Source organism: Prionailurus viverrinus, chromosome A2 (genome assembly GCF_022837055.1).
Source record: "Prionailurus viverrinus isolate Anna chromosome A2, UM_Priviv_1.0, whole genome shotgun sequence".
Taxonomy (NCBI): Eukaryota; Metazoa; Chordata; class Mammalia; order Carnivora; family Felidae; genus Prionailurus; species Prionailurus viverrinus.
The window spans coordinates 52,593,408-52,615,454 of NC_062562.1; the positions used below are offsets into that span (position 1 = coordinate 52,593,408).

Genomic DNA, 22,047 nt, shown 5'->3' on the forward strand with positions numbered 1-22,047 from the left:
TCTGCCTGCACGGCTCTCATGGTGGGAGGGGGCCCTCCACATGGGTCCTCATCTGTGGTGCTCAGTTCAGATGTCATCCCCCATCTCCCCCAGAGGCCTTCCCTGGTTACACTAATGTAACATGTACACATTCGCCTCCCTCCCCTGTTCTAGTGCTGTCATGTGTTTGCTGACTGACTTTTCAACCAGAATCAAAGCCCCACAGTGGCAGGGACAATGCCTGCCTTAATTACTTCCTTCATTCCCAGAGCTTAAAGAGTGCTTGGCATAGGAGACTCTCATCATTATTTGTTGAGTAAGACTTTTTCCTGTTTTAGTCTCTCTGCCTCCTGCACAGTGCTGGCAAAATGATCTTTCCACAGCAATGAATCTCCCACCGTCTTGCAATGCCTGAAACCTGTGGTTCCTGCTTGTGTACAGGGTGTCAAATTCCACTTTCATTTATCTTTGTATTCAATGCCTTGCCTGGCCTGGCCAGGGCACAACCTCTTCTCCAAAATACCAGAGAGGCAGTGAAGTTAAATGGTGAAGAGTGTGGGCTAAAATTGTAGCTCCAGGGGAGCCTGGGTGGATCAGTCAGTTAAACATCTGACTCTTTTTTTAACGTTTAGTTATTTTTGAGAGCCGGAGAGAGAGAGACAGAGCACAAGCAGGGGAGGGGCAGAGAGAGAGAGGGAGACACAGAATCCAAAGCAGGCTCCAGGCTCTGAGCTGTCAGCACAGAGCTGGACATAGGGCTTGAACTCAGGAACTGTGAGATTATGACCTGAATTGAAAACAGATGCCTAACTGACTGAGCCACCCAGGCGCCCCTACTAAGCATCTAACTCTTGATTGCAGCTCAGGTCATGATCTCAGGGTTTGTGAGTTCAAGCCCCATGTTGGGTTCTGCACTGACAGTGTGGAGCCTGCTTGGGATTCTCTCTCTCTCTCTCTCTCTCTCTCTCTCTCTCTGCCCCTCCCTCACTCTCTCTTTCTCTCAAGATAAATAAACATTTAAAAAAATAAATAAATAGGGGTGCCTGGGTGGCTCAGTCGGTTAAGCATCTGACTTCAGCTCAGGTCACGATCTCGTGGTCCGTGAGTTCAAGCCCCGCGTCGGGCTCTGGGCTGATGGCTGAGAGCCTAGAGCCTGCTTCCGATTCTGTGTCTCCCTCTCTCTCTGCCCCTCCCCCATTCATGCTCTGTCTCTCTGTCTCAAAAATAAATAAAGGTTAAAAAAAATTAAAAAACAGGGGTGCCTGGGTGGCGCAGTCGGTTAAGCGTCCGACTTCAGCCAGGTCACAATCTCGCGGTCTGGGAGTTCGAGCCCCGCGTCAGGCTCTGGGCTGATGGCTCAGAGCCTAGAGCCTGCTTCCGATTCTGTGTCTCCCTCTCTCTCTGCCCCTCCCCCATTCATGCTCTGTCTCTCTGTCTCAAAAATAAATAAAGGTTAAAAAAAATTAAAAAACAGGGGTGCCTGGGTGGCGCAGTCGGTTAAGCGTCCGACTTCAGCCAGGTCACAATCTCGCGGTCTGGGAGTTCGAGCCCCGCGTCAGGCTCTGGGCTGATGGCTCAGAGCCTGGAGCCTGTTTCCGATTCTGTGTCTCCCTCTCTCTCTGCCCCTCCCCCGTTCATGCTCTGTCTCTCTCTGTCGCAAAAATAAATAAACGTTGAAAAAAAATTTTTTTTAAATAAATAAATAAATAAACAAACAAATAAATAAATAAATAACATTCTAGCTCCACTACCTACTAACCTACCAGACAAATGACCTTAGACAGATTTGGCCCTCAGTTTTCTAATCTTAAAATTGGGCAATAAATCAGCACACAAAGGAACGGGTTATTGTGAAGGTTAAACTAGTTATTCAATCAAAAATATTGAGCGTCGTTCCTGGCACATAATAATGACTACTGTTTTCTCCTACTATGAGCCACGGACTTCAGTTACATCTATCTATTCCTTCTTCCCTAAACAAGCTGTGTTCTTTCACACTCCCTGCTTTTTTTACACGTGTTGTTTTTAAGCCTATCACTGACTCACTATGACTGCATGTTTATTAATGTGAAGTTCCTTAGAGCAGAAATTATAGCTTTAATTCTTCATGAGGTATGGGATGCTGATTCATTTGATAAATGCTAAACCAGGATCATTATGTAAAATTAGTCATTTTAATAGTTTGCACTTACATGAGAAAGGTCAAGGTGACCCTTTAAAGCTCATTTGGTTTTCCTTTTCTGTTTACTTAAATGCTGACTTCTAAGAATAAGTGAAGGATTAGAAAGCTTTCGCCTTCCCAATTTTCAGGCTCTCATCTTCCACCTACTCCTTTCTCACCATCATTTACAACAAAGCCATCAAGACCGACCCCCAAGGCAAAGTGATCCTTAAATACTATATAAAATTGTAAGGGGTTATTATTACTACTAGTAATACAGACAGCTCTTGTCTCTGCTAGTAACTACGGGCAGAAACTTGTCCAATAATATGGAGAGATGCTGTTTCCTGTCTCCCCATCCCCACCCCCTTCCAGGGAGAAATGCTGACCTACGCAGGTTAGGAACAACATATTGTCTCTCACATGGAAACGGTACAAAATAAATGTCAAAGCTGTAAATAAAAATGAGATTGGTGGATAATTTAAAGTTTGAAATATTCCGGGGGCTTGGGAGATTTAGGTGATTTGCAGAAAGGTTAGAATCCAATCAGTTCAAGGATACTGGGTTCTCAGAAGTCTAGGAAAGGCAAGAGGAAAAGCTTGCCTTTCAACACATGGCCTGAGGCAGGTCTCATACCTGTGAAAGGTATCTACCTGCAGGGCCTAGATCCTTCCCTATCCTCACTATTCCACTTTAATTCCATTATATTATAGAGTAGGTAACCATTAATTGTGCTGTGTCCTGTCCTAGTAAAAAGAAGCCAACCTCCGTGAAATGAGTAAAGTGGGATCCTTGGTCAAATTCTCAGATCCAAATCTGGGTTAAGCAATAAATAATATAACGATAAGAGAGCAAGAGGAGACCAGATAAGAAATGGGAAAAAGTGGAAGCTGAGAAAGTTGGAGCCAGGCACACCAAGGTGAGGACCTGCCTCATAGGAAGCGCGCTCTCTTTCACTCTCTCTCTCTCTGCCCTTCTCCTGGGAGCCCAGGGCAAGCTCCACGCCACTATTAGATATGAGCTCAGACATCACTACCTTAGAGGGTCCTCCCTGACTATCCACCGTTACGGTGGCCCTCATCTTGAGTTATTTTCTTCTCTTCATTGCGCTTACCACTCTCTTAAATGACCTTACTGCTTCTTTACTGTCTGGCTCTACCTAAGAGAACATGAACTCCTTGAGGAGTCTCACTCATGTCATGCTCACCAGTGTATGCCCAGGACGTGGGGCAGTGTGTGCCACATGGAAGGCACACTGGAAATGTCTGTTGAACAAACAGGCTTGTTGTGTGAGGTTTCAATTATTATAAAAGAAGCAAAAACAGAGAATGATACTGTTATGAGTTAGCAAGTACTCACTGAACACCCAGTACCTGTTTCACAGTACAGGAGAAGAGAAGGGTATAAATCACGGCCCTTCCAGGAGACAAAGCAAAAGTCAGCTAAAGACTGATTGCAGCTTGAATGCTAACTTAAAGTCTGCTCATAGGTGCAGGCAGTTATGTCATTTGATAAACTTCTTTAGTCAATGCTCAGAATGTATAGGAACTCCTAGAATCCAGCCAACACTCTGTTGATGTTGATCATGGGGAGAAAATGGAAGAGCGGCAGTGATGTGGGCAAAGCAGAAATCGGCTCTGCACCTCTCCCACCAAGTTAGCCCTTCAAAAAAGGCTCTGGGTCCATCTTTCTTCACAGGGGAGCATGGGGGCCCCTTTTGCCCACATGTGGCGTGCAGGCCCATTCATCCTGGTACTTAGCCGCACCAGCCTTTGCTCCTCCACTTTCTGCCGAAAGGCAGGGCTGCTGCCACGTGGAGCTGGAAGCGACCAAGACAGAGGTTTTGTCACTTCCTTTCTCCCCAGTATTGCAACTGAAGCTGTAGTCCTGCAAGCTGCCTTTCGGGGAAAAAAAAAGACTGAAGAACAGGCATTAGTGGTCTCTTTCAGCATTAGATTTCCATGAAATCTTATCTGTACAGGGATTCAGAAAATGAGTAAACTGCTTTTGCAGTGTTTTGAGCATAGTTCCTTGACTCACACTTAAAAGCTGGGAAAGAAGACATTTATTTAAGACAGTGGTTTTCAAACTATTTTAAAAGTAGCAGACTACTCTTTTGTAAATGAAGTTTTACATAGATCCTTACTACAATAAACAGGAAGGGGGACTCCCCTCAGGTTGTGGCCAGGTCAGGGGCTAGGGGCCAGGGACTTTATTTTCTCAGCTTTCCCCTTCCCCTCTGAAGGGGGCCCTTGACATATCTGAGGAACACAACTGGTTTAAGGAGAAAGGGAAAGGAAGTTAAGATTGATAAAGAAAGTAATGAATGGGGAAGAAGGGAAAGCTTTTCCTTTATGTGCAAGGAGAGGTGGAGCTGGAAAGTCACCACTTTGTAACCATCATAGTAAAGACTGGTTCAAGCAAGAATCATCACTGAATGCTTAATCTAGGAAGGAAAGTTTGACAGGAAGCAGAATATATTCATGATCTTCAAATGTCTCCCCATGGATTGCTTAGAAGAGAGAAAACTCTGCTTGTCAGGGCACAAACATCACTGGTCTGAGACTTCAAAATGTGAATATCATGAAAGACAAAAAAAGGCTAAGGAAGTGTTTCAGATTAAAAGATAAAAGAGAGAGGACATCTTAATAAATGTGATCCTTGACTGGATCATGTACTTGAGGGGGGAAAAAACACTAAAAAGGACATCACTGTGACCAGCAATAACATATGGACTATGGATCCTCAATTTGATAAAAGTACTGTATTGGTGATAAACTTCCTGAATTTGGCAACTGTACTGTGGTTACATAAGAGAACATCCTTGTTCTTGGGAAACATATACTGAAGCATTTGGCCTGATGGGGACAGGATATGAATGAACTACTCTCAAATAGTTCAGAAAAAAAAACCATAATACAGTATTTGCAGATACAGAGAGAGCAGTGGTTTTCCGAGTGGGATCCATAGAGGTGCAATGGCATCATCCGCTTTCCAGAAATACAAATTCTTAGGTTCCATCCCCCAGACCTACCAAAGCAGCTGTGTGTGGGTGGGCCCAGGAGTCTGTTTTTACAAGCCCTCCAGGGGATTCTGATGCACACTAGAGTCAGAAAACCACTAGTACAAACAGAATGACAACACAAATGTGGTGAATCATTAAAATTGGCAAATCTGGGGAAAGGGTATATGGGAGTTTTTTATATCATTATTGAAACTCTTCTGTCAGTTTGAAATTGTTTCAAAATGAAAATGAACAGTAACAACAACAACAACAGCAAGATTACCCTGGGGTGATCTATATACAGATGTGGGAAGGAGAGACCTTGGAGGCAAATCATGGGGTTCCTGCAGGAACGTGCACGGGAAGTGATGGGATCCAGGACGAAGGGTGCCATGCCTCCTGTGTAGCGTGAGGAGTGGAATGTTGGTCTGCACAACAAATCTCCTTGCCGAAAACGTGAGCACCAGATCTACTAACCTGAATAAGACAGTCCAGCAATCTCTATAAAGAGGTCCTCTTCAGAAAAGCTTTCGGGTAGCATGAGGAAAGCCGTGGTCACAGCACTCTTCAGATTTTTATCAAGGGCTGACCTAAGAGCAACATTCTCATTCATTGCTATGATTTTCACCTGCAAAAAAACAGAACATTCAGAAGAAAAATTGCAGTAGAGTATTGCTCAAGCTACGGGCTTACACATGCACTGGAGCTGTCCCAAACCCTTAGCCCAAAAGATCTTAGAAGATTAGGCAGCCAACACAAAATAATTGCTATTCTAATAAGCAATCCCAGAGGCTTGCATTTGATGCTAAACCAAAGATATCAGATACAAGAAAGAAAAGAAAGAAAAATTTCTCTCAAATGAATAAACTCTCCATGGGTTTTGAAAAAGAAGTCAGTATAAAAGGAATGCATGTCCTTCGGGAAATTTTATATTTTACAATTTTATAGTCTCAGTCTTCTTTACTTAATTTCATGGTAGAGAAAGGCGTTTAACTCCTTTATTTAGAACTCACCTTTGTTCTTATCCATATATAACCTAAGCACTTCATGCTTTATTTTGAACTTCACTAAGGAAAAAGGAAAGAAAATTAGCGACAGTAGAAGCAGATGGCTTTGGGGATAGGTATGGGTTCAGGTCTAGGGATTTACTAGCTGTGTGAATTTGGGCAAATTATTTAACTTCTCTGAACTTAAGTCCTCATCTACAACATGAGGATAAATACGCAGCAAAGAATTGTTTCAAAGATCGAATTAAATGATAAATGCAAACTATCTCATGTACTAGTGAGTGACTTGGTCAATAAAAAGGATTTTTCTTCTGAATACACCCACCAGAAGCTGCTCTCTCTGACTTCCACCAAGTCCATTAAACTACACATTGGTCCAGTCTGTTCTGAGATTCTCTGTATTGAAGACTGCACTGTAAAGTCAAGAAAATGTGTTGAACAAGGCTATGATGGCAGGGGGCTGGGGATGGGATCTAGGACAGGGATGCCCAGGTTTGGGGTACTCACAGGTGTGAAAACATTAAAAAGTATGGGAACTGATGATATTGGTTGGCCAGCTTTTTAAAAATAAATAAATAAATAAATGAAAAAGGAATATGGGGCGGGGGGGAGAGAGAGAAAGAAAATGTGTTCAAGACCCAGCTCCACCTCTTACTAGCTCTGTGACTATGACCATAATCCCTTATCAGTAAAATGGGGTTAATAACAGAACCAAATTGATAAGGTTGTTGGTTAGATCATGAGATACTGCATATGGACCTGTAGCTTCCTTCTGGGTCTTTCTTGCGGCATGACTCAAGAGCTTCTCTGGGCGAGGGGTTGTCACCTTTAATAAGCACCAGAATCTCTTGGGAGAGCTTGTGAAAATGCATATTATTAGGTCCACCCCCAGAGTTTCTGATTCAGTGGGCCTGGGTCAGGCCTGAAAATGTACATTTCTAACAAGTCCCTAGTAATGTTAATGCTGCTGGTCTAGGAACCACATTTTGAGAACCACTGCTCTCAAGTACATACTTAGAAGCAGAAATGCCAAGTTGCTCTTCGGAGTGGCTGTGCCAATTTACACTCCCAGCATGATCCATAAACCATCAGGCTGCTTCGGACTGATTTTCTAAACAAGGAAGGGGTCTAGAAGTCCCTAATAAAGACTCTCACACAAGCAAAATGGATTCGCTTTCCGTACACAATGTGGCGCTGTCACCAAATCTTCTCCCATTCTAGAGAATAGGGCTTAAGTTGCCTTTTATTTGTCAAAGGAAGATGATTTCTGAGAAAAATTAAGATGGCACATAAAAGACATACACTATGAGAAACTCTGAAGTTTTATTGGATGGCAAGGATAAAGGAGGGATGTCTGTCTCAAAATAGAGTTTCTTTTTTTAATTGTAAAAAACAGCATTATGAAACATAACTATTTTATAAACTTAAGAACCTCACTTCTATCTTTCACCTTTTGTCCCTACTTTTTTTTCTAAGGGCATATTTATAACATCCAAACGTCTCAAATGGTAGGTAAGCCACTTTATTCACTACTACCAACTCCTCCTTTGTAATTACAGCACTTAATAGCCCTTAATTAAGCCTTTCAGCACTTGGGTGAGTTTAGCATTATTGCAATCATCTGCAGAAAGTAAAATGAAGGTGCAGTCCAGTAGCCTGACTTGCCCAAGGTTGCATAATGAGTCGATGGCAAAAATCAGGGTAACACCCTTATACTTGGCAAATCCTGCTCTAAATATTTTGAATTATTCTCATGCATTTAGTTAGGGATCTGTTCTGGCTAACTTTTTTTTTTTTTTTTTTTTTTTTGGTGCTGGTTAATTTATCTTGAAAAGATGATTAAAAGCTATGTTAGGGTGCTATAATAACACCTATATTTATTCCTTGAATAACTTTCATGAACTTTGTATTCCATATAGAATCATGGATCTAGAAGGGGAACCTCCTTATCTTACTAATGGGGAGACTGAGGCCCGGAGGGTTAAAAGACTCCCCCTTGAGAAGCACCCCAAGAGAGGACGTAGGTCCCTGATTTATCCAGAGCTCTTCCTACAACCCTGTGACACAGGTTTACTTCCAAAACCCTATTTGTCATCCTCATTCATCAGGTCCTGCTCAATAATTCTTCATCCTCTCTCTTTTTGGTGGCTTTTACAGAAAATAAAAACAGAGGTTATTCTGAGATGCTAACCAATCACAGATGCAAAGAGTAACTTTGGGGAAAACGTTCCTATTCAAAGCAATACACTTGTTCTCTAAGAAAGCTGTTCTACTTAGGTTGTAGAAAAGCAGTCTGTTTGCTATTTAAGGTTAAGAGAGTAAAAATAAAAGCATCCTTACTCAAAGGAAAAATGTCAATTCAGAAGACTCTGCTACTGTGCTGATCTGGCTCTCCAGTGTAAGGTGACCTAGGAACTTGTCTCAGCAGCACTGTTATTTGTGGTTCAGAGTGAAAAGCCAGCGAACTCTTGGGACGCTGCCAGAGAGGCCTGGGAAAAAAAGAAAGTCCTCAGATTTGTGAATAGCTGTTTGTATCTTACTGGGAATGCCCCGACCTGAACCACACAGATAGCATTAGCACTACTGCCAAGGAGAAAAATCTTTACTGGGAAGAGGAAGGGGCAATGCTTGAAGGGACTTTCAAAAGCCCAACTCGGAGAGATTTGTGAGTACCTTTCAAAACAGAAAAAAAAGAGAGTCACATGTGGTTTCCTCTATAATACGGTCACAGGGAGACAGTCCTTGAATTGCAAAAAGTGAAGTCACAGTTCACAAGGAACACAGCCCTACCTAGTGTTCAAACACTCAACCAAATGACACTTCTCACAGAAGTTTCCCATTCCAAATGACCAGAAAGACTAATTTTTCTAAATGGTTACTGCTTGAGGACTAAGAAGAAACACTGAACATTCGACCTAGTTGAAACCTTATTATATGCCTGTTGGACTGCAGGCTTTTCCAGGGTCAGCAATGTGGTGTTATTATTTTTTTTATTCCTTTAGCAACCACAGAGAAAGAACTTAGTTGTCTGAATAAGTATATTAATGGCTCAAATTTTGCATTTCAAAGGCTAGGGACGCAAACATTTGCTCACAACTGGGCAGAGCCCAAACCAGTAAGTCAGGTTTTCCAACTCTCTTTCAGGGATCTTTAATACCACTGGTAATTTTCTATCTGCAAAAAGCAAATCAATAAATTTACAATATGGTAATAAATGCAAAACTGTGAATATACTAAAAACCACTGAATTGAACACTTTAAGTGGATGAACTGTATGATATATGAATTATATGTCAATAATTTGTTATAAAAAGCTATATTACTAGCAAAATATTGACATTGTATGTCAATGTGAATGTCTTAAAAATTCAAGCCAAATTATCTAAACATAGATATACAAAAACCCAGACTTAGGTTAAATAAATTAGGGGAATGACTTAATTTTACTTTAGAGTTCTTTTGACCTAAAAAAAGGATTGGCCACAAGATTCTGTTAAATACTTTAAATTTCATATTTCATAGAAATATGACTTGGGAAATGACTCGGAAACTTAAAGCTGCCCTAGAAATAAAAATAGTTCATCTCCTCAATTACAAGGTAAGTTAATGGTAAAGTATAATAGAAATTTAATTTACACTCAATTTTTTCCAGAAATGTCCATCTTTTTATATTTTATATTTATTTCTTTTATATATATTTTTAGAGAGAGAACGCACACAAGTGGGGGAGAGAGGGAGAGGGAGGGAGGGAGAGAGAGACGGGGGGAGAGGGGGAGAAAGAGAGAGGGGGAGAGAGAGAGAGGGAGAGAAAGAGAGGGAGAGAGGGAGAGAGGGAGAGAAGGAGAGAGGGAGAGAGGGAGAGAAGGAGAGAGGGAGAGAGGGAGAGAGAGAGAGAGAGAGAGAGAGAGAGAGAGAGAATCTTAAGCAGGCTCCATGCTCAACACAGAACTTGTTGTTGGGCTCAGTCCCACAACTCTGGGATCATGACCTGAGGAGAAATCAAGAGCCATTCACTCAACTGACTCAGCCACCCAGGCGCTCCTATATTTCTTTTTTTATTATTATTAATAAAATTTATTTTTTATAGCAGTTTTAGAGTTATAGCAAAACTGACTGGAAAGTACAGTGAATTCTCACATACCCTCTGTATATTCCTTTAAAGACATGAACTGAGAAATTCTATTTGCAATATGGAAGACAATTTTAGAGCTTTAGACAATATCATTTAACATAAATACTTCTTTGAAAATACATAAAAGCAAAGAATTCGCACTCGTATTCTCACAATTCTAAGACCTTCAATCATTTTTTTTTTGTCCACAATGCTATCAACCCTCTTTTTATCAGATTTGTTCAAGTTTCATTACTATTTGCTGCCACCTAGTGGCAAAAATCATTGGTTTAAAGATAGTTATCACCGAATTCTCTGGTTAGCAGTGATTTCTAGGTGATAGGGAAGCTGCTAATGGGTGAAAGTTAATTTGCCCATTTATAATTTTTGATTTTATTTTTTACCATGTGTTATTTTCTTTTTTTTTTTTAATTTTTTTTTCAATGTTTATTTATTTTTGGGACAGAGAGAGACAGAGTATGAACGGGGGAGGGTCAGAGAGAGAGGGAGACACAGAATCGGAAACAGGCTCCAGGCTCTGAGCCATCAGCCCAGAGCCTGACACGGGGCTCGAACTCACGGACCGCGAGATCATGACCTGGCTGAAGTCGGACGCTTAACCGACTGCGCCACCCAGGCGCCCCAACCATGTGTTATTTTCAAGTGATTCTTAAGATAGCCTAGTTTTCTTGAGTTAGAAACTTAATAAGCCTGAAGAATAGTCATCATTCTTGATAACATTTTCTTTTTCAAGTTAGATGAGAAATGCAATTTTTATCAAGATGGGTGTAGCAGCTACTACTTGTCTTGAGTTGCTGGTTTTATTTTACCAGGATATGTGACATTTAGATGAAATCTGAGGTCATTTCAGGGCTTAAATTCTGAGATTTCACGGTGTTTCATTTTCTAAAGCTTATTTAAAAAAAAATGGAAATATTGTAAGCACAAATCATAGTACAGAGCAAAATACAACATTTTCACATTCAGTATCTCACTTTATCTCAAAATAACCGAGATAGGCAAGGACAAAGAGAAAGTAAAGATCATTTCCTGAGTATCTACTAAGTGCCAGACATTTTCTTTCTTTCTTTCTTTTTTTTTTTTACAAATGTTTATTTATTTTTGAAAGAGAGAGAGATAGAGTGCAAGTGGAGGAGGGGCAGAGAGAGAGGGAGCCACAGAATCCAAAGCAGGCTCCAGGCTCTGAGCTGTCAGCACAGAGCCCGAAGCGGGGCTCAAACTCACGAACTGCAAGACCATGACCTGAGCCGAAGTTGGACACTTAACCAACTGAGCCACCCAGGCGCCCAGTGCCAGGCATTTTAGATTTAGGCATTTCTCAAATCCCTTTTAAGGTTGGTGTCTGTCAGCGTCATACACAGATGAGGATGTCCCAAGGCTCAGGGAAATTAAGTCATTGGTGCAGGGTCACATAGCTGGGGAGTGTCAGAGCTGGGATCCAAGCCCTAGATCTGAGTCTAAAATACCCATGTTCTTTCCAGCATTTTCATTCTGCTTCTACTCGTCACGGCCTTCGTGAGGCAGGCAGGACAAGCACTGTATTTATCCTAGATAAATTACCTGAGGTTCAAAAAGATCAAACAAGTTTCTCAAGTTCACATAAACAGCTAATAAGTGGCATGAATGAATAAGACCCAAGGCTTCTAATTCCACTTGCATTACTCTTCCATCAGGCTACACATTTTGTAAATTAAAAAAGAAAAAATGGAAAGAAAATTAACATACACAAATTTTCAATTACATCTATTTGTTCAATTATTTTACTGATTATTCAGCTTTACTAGATTGTCTTTATTAATTATGCAGCTTAGAAATGAGAAATTCATCTACATAAATATGAAGTTATTTCAGTAAGCCTATTGCTTCTGGACTTAAATGTTTTTAGTGAAGTGCACAAGTTTAAAGGGAACAGCTTGACAAATTTTCATATATAGACTTACCCATGTAACTATTGCCCTGATCAAGCGGTTCTGGCTGTTCTAATGAGCTGCACTATTAAATTCTAAGCCCAGAAGCAAGGCAAGAGAATTGTGACTGCCCATGTATATCAAGAGAGATTTTTATGGCACAACCAAGTGAGCTAAGGTTGTATAAATCTTTAATTTTTGCCGTAAATGACAAAAAAGGGAGCAGCATAGTCCCTCTTATAGGAAACATTTGAGAACAATCCATGTACCCTGTTGTGGGGCCTGAGACTGTCTAACAGCACAAAAACCGTTCCTTGCTGTGACATTAGCAACTGTGACTATGTCACACAGTTCTTAAACTATGAAAAGACTCCTTCATGGAAAATAGGCTATATATCAGCAAAAAAGAAGAAATGTAATATGTAAATACATGTCAAAAGTTCAAGTCCTTTCCACTTTTTTCCTATGCCCAGGGGGAAGCCTTCCCCCCATAGCCTCCTCTAGTAGAATCCCAAATGAGGGAAGGACTTATCGCAGGATCTCACTACTGGCCTGAGGAGAGTAAGAAAGTGGATCAGAATCTACTCCCCTCTGAATGACTACCTGGTTTATTCCTTTATTCAACAAATGGTTGCTGAATGCTTACTGTGTGCCAGGCATTGTCCCAGGCACTGATGGGATACATCAGTGGACAAAAACTGCCCTGTGGCACTTACAATCCGAAATGGTGATCTGGGTCATGCTGATAGAGGCTCCACTGAGGCACTGAGCACCTCTTCTGCCATCCAAAGGTACTGCCATCTATAGGTACTGACTCTGAGGCTGATCCATTCAGACAACTGGACTATCTTTAGAGAGCGGGCAGGGGTAGTGTGGGTAATATCTGGATATTGTTTGGCACTGAATTCTATAAGGACTTAAAGGAATCTGAAATGCATTTTTGTTTCTTGGAGTTCCATCTCAATGCAATCACAAAGACGAAAGCAGGGTTAGGTTCAGAGAGGAGAGATATCCTTAACCGTGGCAGCCAATAAAAACTTGCTCACCGGTTTCTGGAGTCGTCCAGCAATGTATAAATTATTCCAGTTGAGGAGATCTTCAATCAAAATACTAGTGCTAATGACCCCATACTTGATAAGCTGGAAAAGAAGAGAAATGGGCATCAAGGAGGGCAAAATACCATACTATTGCTTTTGCAAATGCAAAACCTAAGGTAATAAATTTCTGAGCAGAGTAGCACCTAGATTTCCAAAGCCATTTAAAATCTACCTTGTGAAAACACAAAGTCTGTCACAAAGGATTAGTTTCCAAGACTGATCTGTCCCCTCAGTGATGTGAGGTGAAGTGACCACTATCTTTACTCAGGCTCTTGTGATGTTAAAGGCACAACGGTTCTTAGGTGCTGTCCAGTACCTATTGGTCCTCCCTGGATTGGAAATAAAAACTGAGTCTGTACCACAGACAGTGTGAGAAGCCAAGATATAGTTCATGGTTCTCATCTGAGAAATAAGAAACCTAATAAATGGCATAACCATGGTAGCAGTGTAAAAACTAGGTCCCTGAATTTCAGTCTGGGCTTCCAACATTCATTTCATCACAGAATACAAGACATTTTCTTTAGAAGTTTTCACCAAATTCCTTTACATGGTGAACTTCCCTTTTGCTACTGAGTATTTCAAACACTTTTGTAATTACAAAGCCACATCTCCAAAAATTAAACCTCTTTATCAGAGCTAAACACATGGAATTATGGCCAAGCTCATTTCAAAAGCAATTTGTATAAACCCTAAATGTAGTTGTTCCAGGTTACAAAATCCCATTTGCTTCAATGAATAACTTCAGACTCACTTTGCTAAACTTCAGTATCCAAACAGCCTTCTCAGGCTATGAATATCTAAAAAGTAGCTAAAGAATTTCAATTAAAAAGTACAGTCTCTTTGGCATATAATTATGCCCCAACATTTGGTTACTGGAGCTTGTAATATTGTTTGAAACCACTAATTAGAGATAGGCTCAGCATAATACTAATTATGGAGAAAGAACAAAGCTATGCGTTTGGCATGACTGAAGCAGACGTAAAAAGCTGTACCGAGCAACAATCTCCCCTCCGATGTGACTGCAATACTGCAGAAAAAGCCCTTCTTGCTGCAGGCATGTAACAGCTGGGAGGTAATGGAAACACCACTGACCTGAAAGTCACTAACTGTCACTAACGAGTCGCATGACCTTATGAAAGCCATGTTCACTCTCTGAACCTTCATCTTTTCAACTGCAAAATGCAGGCGGAGCAGGATTAGACCTCAACCAGAAAAGTATACATCTAGCCCAGAGGCTATGCAGACATCACCAATCATAATGCCCATTCCCGCCAAGATCAGACAGGTCTTCAAAATCCTTCTCAGGTCAATACTCCAACCTCCTGCCCTTCAAAGTGTGATCCATTGACCAGCAGCATCAGCATCACTTGGGAGCTTGTCAAAAAATGCAGAATCTCAGGCTCCATTCCAGACCAAGTGAGTCATAATCTGCACTTCAAGGAGATCCTCAGGGATGATTTATGGGCACATCAAAGCAGGAGTGATCTAAGCAATCAGCACCATGAAGCAGAACTGGCATAGCTGGTGGAACCTGTATGTCAACAGTAGCCCAGCTAATCTCTGGGAGGGATGTGACATAGTCCCCCATTGGTCCTCTCAGGCTGCGGTCCTGCCCAGGTCTTGGGAGCTCTCTTAGAGACTGGCCCCCTTCATGTGAAAGACCCTTTGGCAGGGTTCCTGCTGTCAGACAACACTCTGCTGGGATCTGTGCATCTTATCTGCATCCTCAAATTCCACCCACTTGCTGGCACCAGGAGGTTCCTATCATGTGGCACCACATTCTCCCAATTACCCTCTTCACTTCCAACTTCTTCCTGGGAGTATCTGTCCCTCCATATAGATAAGACTAATCTTCACACTCATCCTTAATGGGCCTGCCTATTCCTCCCACTGACCAAACTAGCGGTTCTCAAAGTGTTTCCCAGACCAGCAGCATCAGCATCATTTGGAAGTTTGTTTGAAATGCAAATCCTCGTTATTAAGACAGTAATCTTAAAAGTTCTTATCATAAGAAAAAAAAATGTAACTATGTGTGGTGATGAATGTTAGCTAAATTTATTGTGGTAATCATCCTGCAATACACACACATATCAAATTATTACATTGTACACCTAAAACTAACACAATGCTATATAACTATATCTCAATAGAAAAAATACAGGGACACCTGGGTGGCTCAGTCGGTTAAGCCTCCGACTTTGGCTCAGGTCATGATCTTGCGGTTCATGAGTTGGAGCCCCGCATTGGGCTCTGTACTGACGGCTCAGAACCTGGAGCCTGCTTCAGATTCTCTGTCTCCCTCTCTCTCTGCCCCTCCCCTACTCCCTCTCTCAAAAATAAACATTAAAAATTTAAAAAAAAAAAAGAAAAGAAGAAAAGAAAAATACAAATTCTCAAACCTTACCCCAGACCTACTGAATCAGAAACTCTGGAGATGGGGAACTGCAATCTGTGTGTCCAAGAGGCACCCTAGTGGGTCTGATGCTCATTAAAATTTGAGAACCACTGGCCAAAGGCAAAACTTAAAGACAGTTACTCTCAACCACCTTTACCCAGCAGGAATGCGAACAGTTCCTAATTGCAAGAACATATATATTCAGCTGGTATTCTAATATTTAATTTAATAACCATCCAAGTTACAACAAAGGTCCGAAGTCACTTACCCTACCATCACACATGATCAATGGATTATAGTAGACTCCAGCGCCATAGTTATTCTGTACAGTGGTGATAATCTTGGGCCCCAAAACTTTTAGGAAAGAGTAATGATTCCAATTTTTTTTCAGGTTCTTTGAATGCCATGCAACAGGGTCATCTACTGTGAAAACAAAGTCCAGCATGGCATTCTGGGAATGAAGAAAAGAGAACGATTTTAGTTTTGATTCCTAGAAAGGCACCTAAATAGAGCAGAAAGCTCCAACATTCTACGCCATTATGAGTATTAAAATAGAAGACCTGAAGCTGTCAGCAAAAATGTAAGCAAGTCTCTGGTACCAATTTGAGCTTGTTTTCATCAATACACATAGTAACAGCAGTACTGTCCTGCCCAACATGTACTCTTCCAAATACTTTGAATTATATGCACCATAATTCATTCTATCTTCAAAATAATCCTGCAAGATAGGTACTGTTATCATCCTAATTTTAGAGAAAAAGAAACCAAGGCACAGAGTAAGTTCCATGCCTGTGGACATAAAGCCAGTGAGTGGCAGACACAATCTGGTTACAAATTCTTTGTGCTGAACCTTATGCCACCTGGCCTTTCATCTAAATGTGTCCCACTCTTCTTCCGGATCAAACAACACAGTATGGCAAAGCTCTGTAAAATATTATAGAAAGGGAAATAAGTTATTTTAATTCTTAGCCATTCACCAACCACTCACTGAGCACCTACAAGGAGCTCTGATAGATCCTGGGGTAGAGATTAAAAAAAGTCTACTGGGGAGAAGACACGAATTATCACTAAATGAACTTGACAGAGGAATGCAAAATGTACCAATTTCACTTAGAGTGGGGTCAGAACAGGAAGCAGAAATCTTGCTATAAAATCATATTCTTCAAGACTCTGATAAATCTGAGTCCTGAAGAATGTGCAAGAATTAAGCAGGCTTGGTGGAAATATTAGAAGGATGGGGAAGGGAAGGGAGTCCTGTTAAAGGAAAGCATTCTTGTAGATATGAGAGCTGGCCATGTTCCTGATGCTGCATTGAGTTTGATGTGGCTGGAATAGAACACAAGCAGGGGGTGGTGATGAGACCAGAGACGGAGGCTGGTTGCCAGGCTAAAAAAATTTCCTACAGAAGAGCTCCCTGGAGGTAGACAGACTAAAGGCCGGGAAACCACACAGGCGGTTAATTGCAAAATTCCCAGTGAGAAATGAAAAAGATACTAAGTAAGGCACTGAGGGTAGGGACTGATCTGAAACTTCCTGTTGGAATGTATAAGACTTGTTATCTTGTAGGGAATGAGGGTGAGGAAAAGGGAAGAAAGGGCTTGTTCTTGGAGGAAATTCCAGGTCTACTCAAAGGAAAATTTTCATGCAAAAATGAAGAAGTGGCTATTGAATCAGGAGGCTAAGGCCTGCTCTAAGTTTTTCAAAATGTAATCCACAAACCACTGGTGAAACTGAAGATTTGGGGTGGACATGTTTTTTTAAAATGTATAATTATGTTAATACAGGTTAGAAAAAAATAACTAGCCTATAATAATCTATAGAATTTCCTACAATCTATAATTTTTCACATATTGTCAATTTAAAGCAAAGTATCACTTAAATACAGTATAGTTGGGGAAAAGGAAACCCAAGCAACAGCACAGATGGCTCCACCAGGAAGTGAACAAACTTTAACCTAAGGACAGATTAGAGCCAGGTGTCCAAATCCAAGAGGGGCCCTATCACAATCTGCACACTTCTTTTTCCTTAGTTTATTAAAGAAGACAGTGAATTGTTAGGCTGTGCATGAACTGCCGCAAGTAAAAATCCAGTTCACCAGACAGCATCTCTATTTAGACTCCATTTCCTTTTATGTTAATTCAGCAAAAGCTCTAAAGCCTTAGCGGAGAGAGTCATTAACAGCCCCATTTAAATGAAAATATTTGCCTGCCACTTCTCTGCAAGGTCTTGAATCTTGTCTCCACCTTGAAAGCAAACTTTTTTCCATTTTATTTACCGGGGTGGGGGGGGGGGGGGAGGGACTGCAACACAAGGAACACCCTACCCTCACTCCTGCTGCGCTCAGCCAACTTTAAAGAGTAACAACTCCTAGTCCTAAATAGACTCTTGTTAAATGTTCTGAGCATTGGTAAATATACTGGTCACTCACTAACTTTTGCTGATAACTTCCCTGAGTCTGCCCTGGCCCTTCAGCTTCCTGAAGTCAAGAGGCTCATGTTGTATTTTTTCCCACAGCGATACATGTGACTCCCAAATTTGGCTGCGTTATCAGAATCAGCAGGGTATTTTTTAAAATATCTGAAGCCCAGGTCTGAGCCTACACCAAGTAAATCAGAATCTCCGCAAATGGAACCCAGGCATCAGCATTTTAAAGTTTCTCGGAAAACTCCAATGTTCCGCCAAGGCTGAGTACGCTGAACCAGCACCAGGCAAATATTTCCTTCCTTCCATCTTGCCTCTGCATCAGCTTTACCCTCCCCATAACTGCATCTCCTGTTCTAGACCGGCTCCTACTTATCCTCCAAAATTCAGCTCATGATGTCATTATACCAGGAACACTTTCCCACAGTTTGCACTTTGCTAGCTGATATGTGGAGTGCTCGTAGTAGAGGCAGCTCTAGGGCTCTGGAGGGATCCAAGGCAAAAGGCACCTCGTGAGATGAGGCCGATTCCCGACGTGGGGCCTGCCCCGGGGCCAGGCTCACCTTCTGGTCTGAACTGGGCCCCACCTGGCGGTACACCCCGGAGCCGTAGGCGAAAGCCAGGCTCAGCTCCTCGGGGAAGTGAGACAGGATCTTGCGGAAGGCCACCCCCGAGCTCTGCAGCGCCTGAAGCGCCATGGGGTCGGGGCTCAGAGACACGGCCCTTGGAGGGGCAGAGCAGGGCGGAGGGCGGCGTGGGGGGGGGGGGGGCAGATACCGGGGCAGGCAGTTAAGGGTGGGGAGTTGGAAGCAGCAGAAGACTGCAGCCGGGGGTGGGAAGTGGAGGGACAGGCGAGGGCTCGGGGCTACAAGCCAGCCCCAGCCCAGGACCGAGAAGAGCCGGGGGGTGGTCCAGGTGGTCGGCGGTCAGGCCGGCCGACCTGCCAAACCCGACCACGCCTCTCGGCAGCACACGCGCTTCAAAGGCGCAAGAGATGACGCTCTTCCGCGGGTGGGGACGCGAGGGCTCCGCGGAGACCCCTGGTGGTCGGAGGAGCGCACTGCAGGCTAGCCGCCTAGGCAAGTGACTTGGAAAGACGGGAGCGGGAGAGTGTCAGCTACTTGAACTGCTTTTGAGCCTTAAGAATCCGTGTTCGTTCTCATCTCAAACACATTTCAATAAATGGCTATAGGGGCGCCTGGGTGGCGCAGTCGGTTAAGCGTCTGACTTCAGCTCAGGTCACGATCTCGCGGTTCGGGAGTTCGAGCCCCGCGTCAGGCTCTGGGCTGATGGCTCAGAGCCTGGAGCCTGTTTCCGATTCTGTGTGTCCCTCTCTCTCTGCCCCTCCCCCGTTCATGCTCTGTCTCTCTCTGTCCCCCCAAAAAAACAAAAAAAAAATTGAAAAAAAATAAATGGCTATAAAATCATGCATGTGTATTGAAGAATATTTTTAATGAGGTGAAATTCACACAACTAACGTAAAAGTGTACACTTTATGTGCAATTCAGTGGCAGTGCATCACAATGTTGTATTGCCATCGTCTCTACCCAGCTCCAAAATTGAAGATTTTGAGGGTTTAGGAAATCACACATAAAATTAAAATCATGTCCATTTCCACCATCCAGAGATGATCACTGTTAAGATTTAGCTGTGATTTTTTTTTTCTTTCTCCCTTAAAGCTCTTTTCAAATCCAGTGATGGGTATGAAAGTGTTCATGCATAGTAAGGACTGCACCAATGTTCTCTGAGGTTTGTATTTCATTCTAACGGTGATGAAGAGCCTTTGCCCCTTTGCCTCTGGGATTGGGCTCACAGAGGGCACATCAAATGCAATTTCTGGAGGAAATAGGACCCCAGGTGAGAGCTCACCTGTTTATGTGTAACTAGAGAAACTTGATAAAAATCACAGGGCCATTCAGGATGTACTTTAACTTCCAGGACATAGACTTTTTAGATACGTGTTTCTTCTTCCCTGACATACATTGCCTTTCAAAAAGCATAAGTGGTAATAGGTGAACTCAGGTAATGTTGATGCCTTTCACATGCAGTTTTCAAGGAGTCTCCTCTACTACCGGATGGCAGGAAGTTACTATCTCCACATTACAGATGAGAAAGCTAACATGTTAGAGAGAGAAAGCAATGTGCTTAGGATCACAATAGCCTGTGGCAAAAGGGGAGCTAAAATCCAGGGCTGAATGTTAGTTTAGATTAGAACGGGGTAAGCAGGGGGAGGGAGAGCAGTTAGGATGTTGTTACCATAGTTTCACTGGGAACTAAAGATGCCTGGTGGATGATAGAGGCAAGGATGAGATTAATTTAATTTGAAAAGTAATTATGTGAATTCAAACTCTGTGGATCTCAGGGTCTATAAAGGGGAGGGACAAGCAAATCCAGAACTAGTAACATGCAGTAATGAAGCTGGGGCACCCAGCATCTGGCGAGACCTCTGATATGGGAGCGTTGATCAGTTCTGGCTCTGTGGGGAGACACCAGAGGAGATTTTGCAGTGATGGCATCTGAGCAGGGGCTGGAAGAATGGGTAGGATTTTATCAGGCAGAAGATAGATGAAAGGAAGTTTTACAAAGAGACTGATAGGCCATGATGACAATAATTATAGGTAATATTTGTTCATTTATTTATCATTCCCAAGCACTTCCTTTTTAAAAAATTTTAATTCTGGTGTAGTTAACATTCCGTGTTACATTAGTTTCAGGTGTTCATTATGGTGATTTAACAGTTCCAAATATTACTGCGGGGTCATCAAGATAAATTCCCAAGTGCTTTCTATACTTATCTCTTTTCATCATTCCAAAGACCCCAGTAGGCAGGTTCTCTAAACTCATTTTTCACGTGAGGAAACAGACAGCCTAACAGGAGAAGCAAATTTCTCAAAGTCACAAGGTTAGGAGAGTGGAGAAGTTGGGATTTGAACCCAAGGCTCTGGAACTCCAAAGGCCAAGCTGTTTACTACCATGTTTTAGTGCCTTCTAAAATGGCCGACCTGTGAGGCAAGAGAAGCAAAAGGGAAATCTGTCAGCTAAGGTTTTGAGGAGCAGCAGCAATAGCCAGAGGTACAACCCAGAGACCAGAATAAGGGCGGCGGAAGGGAGACACAGTGTGTCTCAGTCTCCCAGCGCGAGCACAGCCATTTTGGACTAAAGAGCACCGGACTAAATAGCATTCGGACTAAATAGCACCCTTGCCCAGATTGTCAGAATCTGAAACACACTCACTGCAGAATTTCACTAAAACCTTTCACCCAAATACAGTGAATAAATCTCCACCAGCTGTGTTTCTTTCGTTCTTCCCTCCAGGAAATAATTCAACTTTGTTTTGTATTCCTCCCCTCCCCGTTCTTTGCAAATAAAAATGTAAACATTACAAAAACATGTATACCATCCCTCAGAAACAGCCACTGGCAATCTCTGGTACATATTCCTCCAGATATTTTTCTACATACATGTTAACATTAAAAACATTAAAAAAATTTTTTTAATGTTTATTTTATTTCTAATGGAGAGAGTGAGTGAGCGAGCATGAGCGGGGGAGGGGCAGAGAGAGACACACACAGAATCCAAAGCAGGCTCCAGGCTCTGAGCTGTCAGCACAGGGCCTGACGCGGGGCTCCAAACTCACAAACCTTGAGATCATAACCTGAGCTGAAGTCAGATGCTTAACCGACTGAGCTGCCCAGGTGCCCCAACACTAAAAACATGTTTAAATGGAATCATATGACAGATAGTATTTTGCAATGTGCCCTTTTCACTTAACATACTGGGGACATCTTTCTGTGTCAAATATATAGATCTATGTCATCCCATTTACTAGCAGCAAATTTTTCTAAACTATGGATATGCCATCGTTTGTTTAAACATTTTCATACTGACAGCTCATTTCCATTTTCAAACATGCAAACAATGCTACGGTGAACATCCTCATACA

At 42.2% G+C, this 22,047-nt stretch overlaps 1 protein-coding gene across 6 annotated transcripts in view; it reads right to left on the reverse strand.

Annotated features, from left to right (window-relative positions):
- The window catches only part of TAMM41 (TAM41 mitochondrial translocator assembly and maintenance homolog), a 49,902-nt gene extending 30,831 nt beyond the window's left edge, over positions 1-19,071 (reverse strand). For 4 of the 6 annotated variants that reach the window (XM_047849805.1, XM_047849803.1, XM_047849809.1 and 1 more), the window contains exons 1-4: positions 18,614-19,071; positions 15,952-16,134; positions 13,238-13,330; positions 5,623-5,773 (exon numbers count right to left, since the gene is read on the reverse strand). In XM_047849805.1, coding sequence (XP_047705761.1) covers positions 5,623-5,773; positions 13,238-13,330; positions 15,952-16,134; positions 18,614-18,802 — 616 coding nt within the window. In that variant the 5' untranslated portion in view covers positions 18,803-19,071. The remainder of the gene's footprint in view (positions 1-5,622; positions 5,774-13,237; positions 13,331-15,951; positions 16,135-18,613) is intronic. The other 2 variants (XM_047849808.1, XM_047849806.1) reach the window with 1 other exon arrangement.
- Between the last annotated feature and the right edge of the window lie 2,976 nt (positions 19,072-22,047).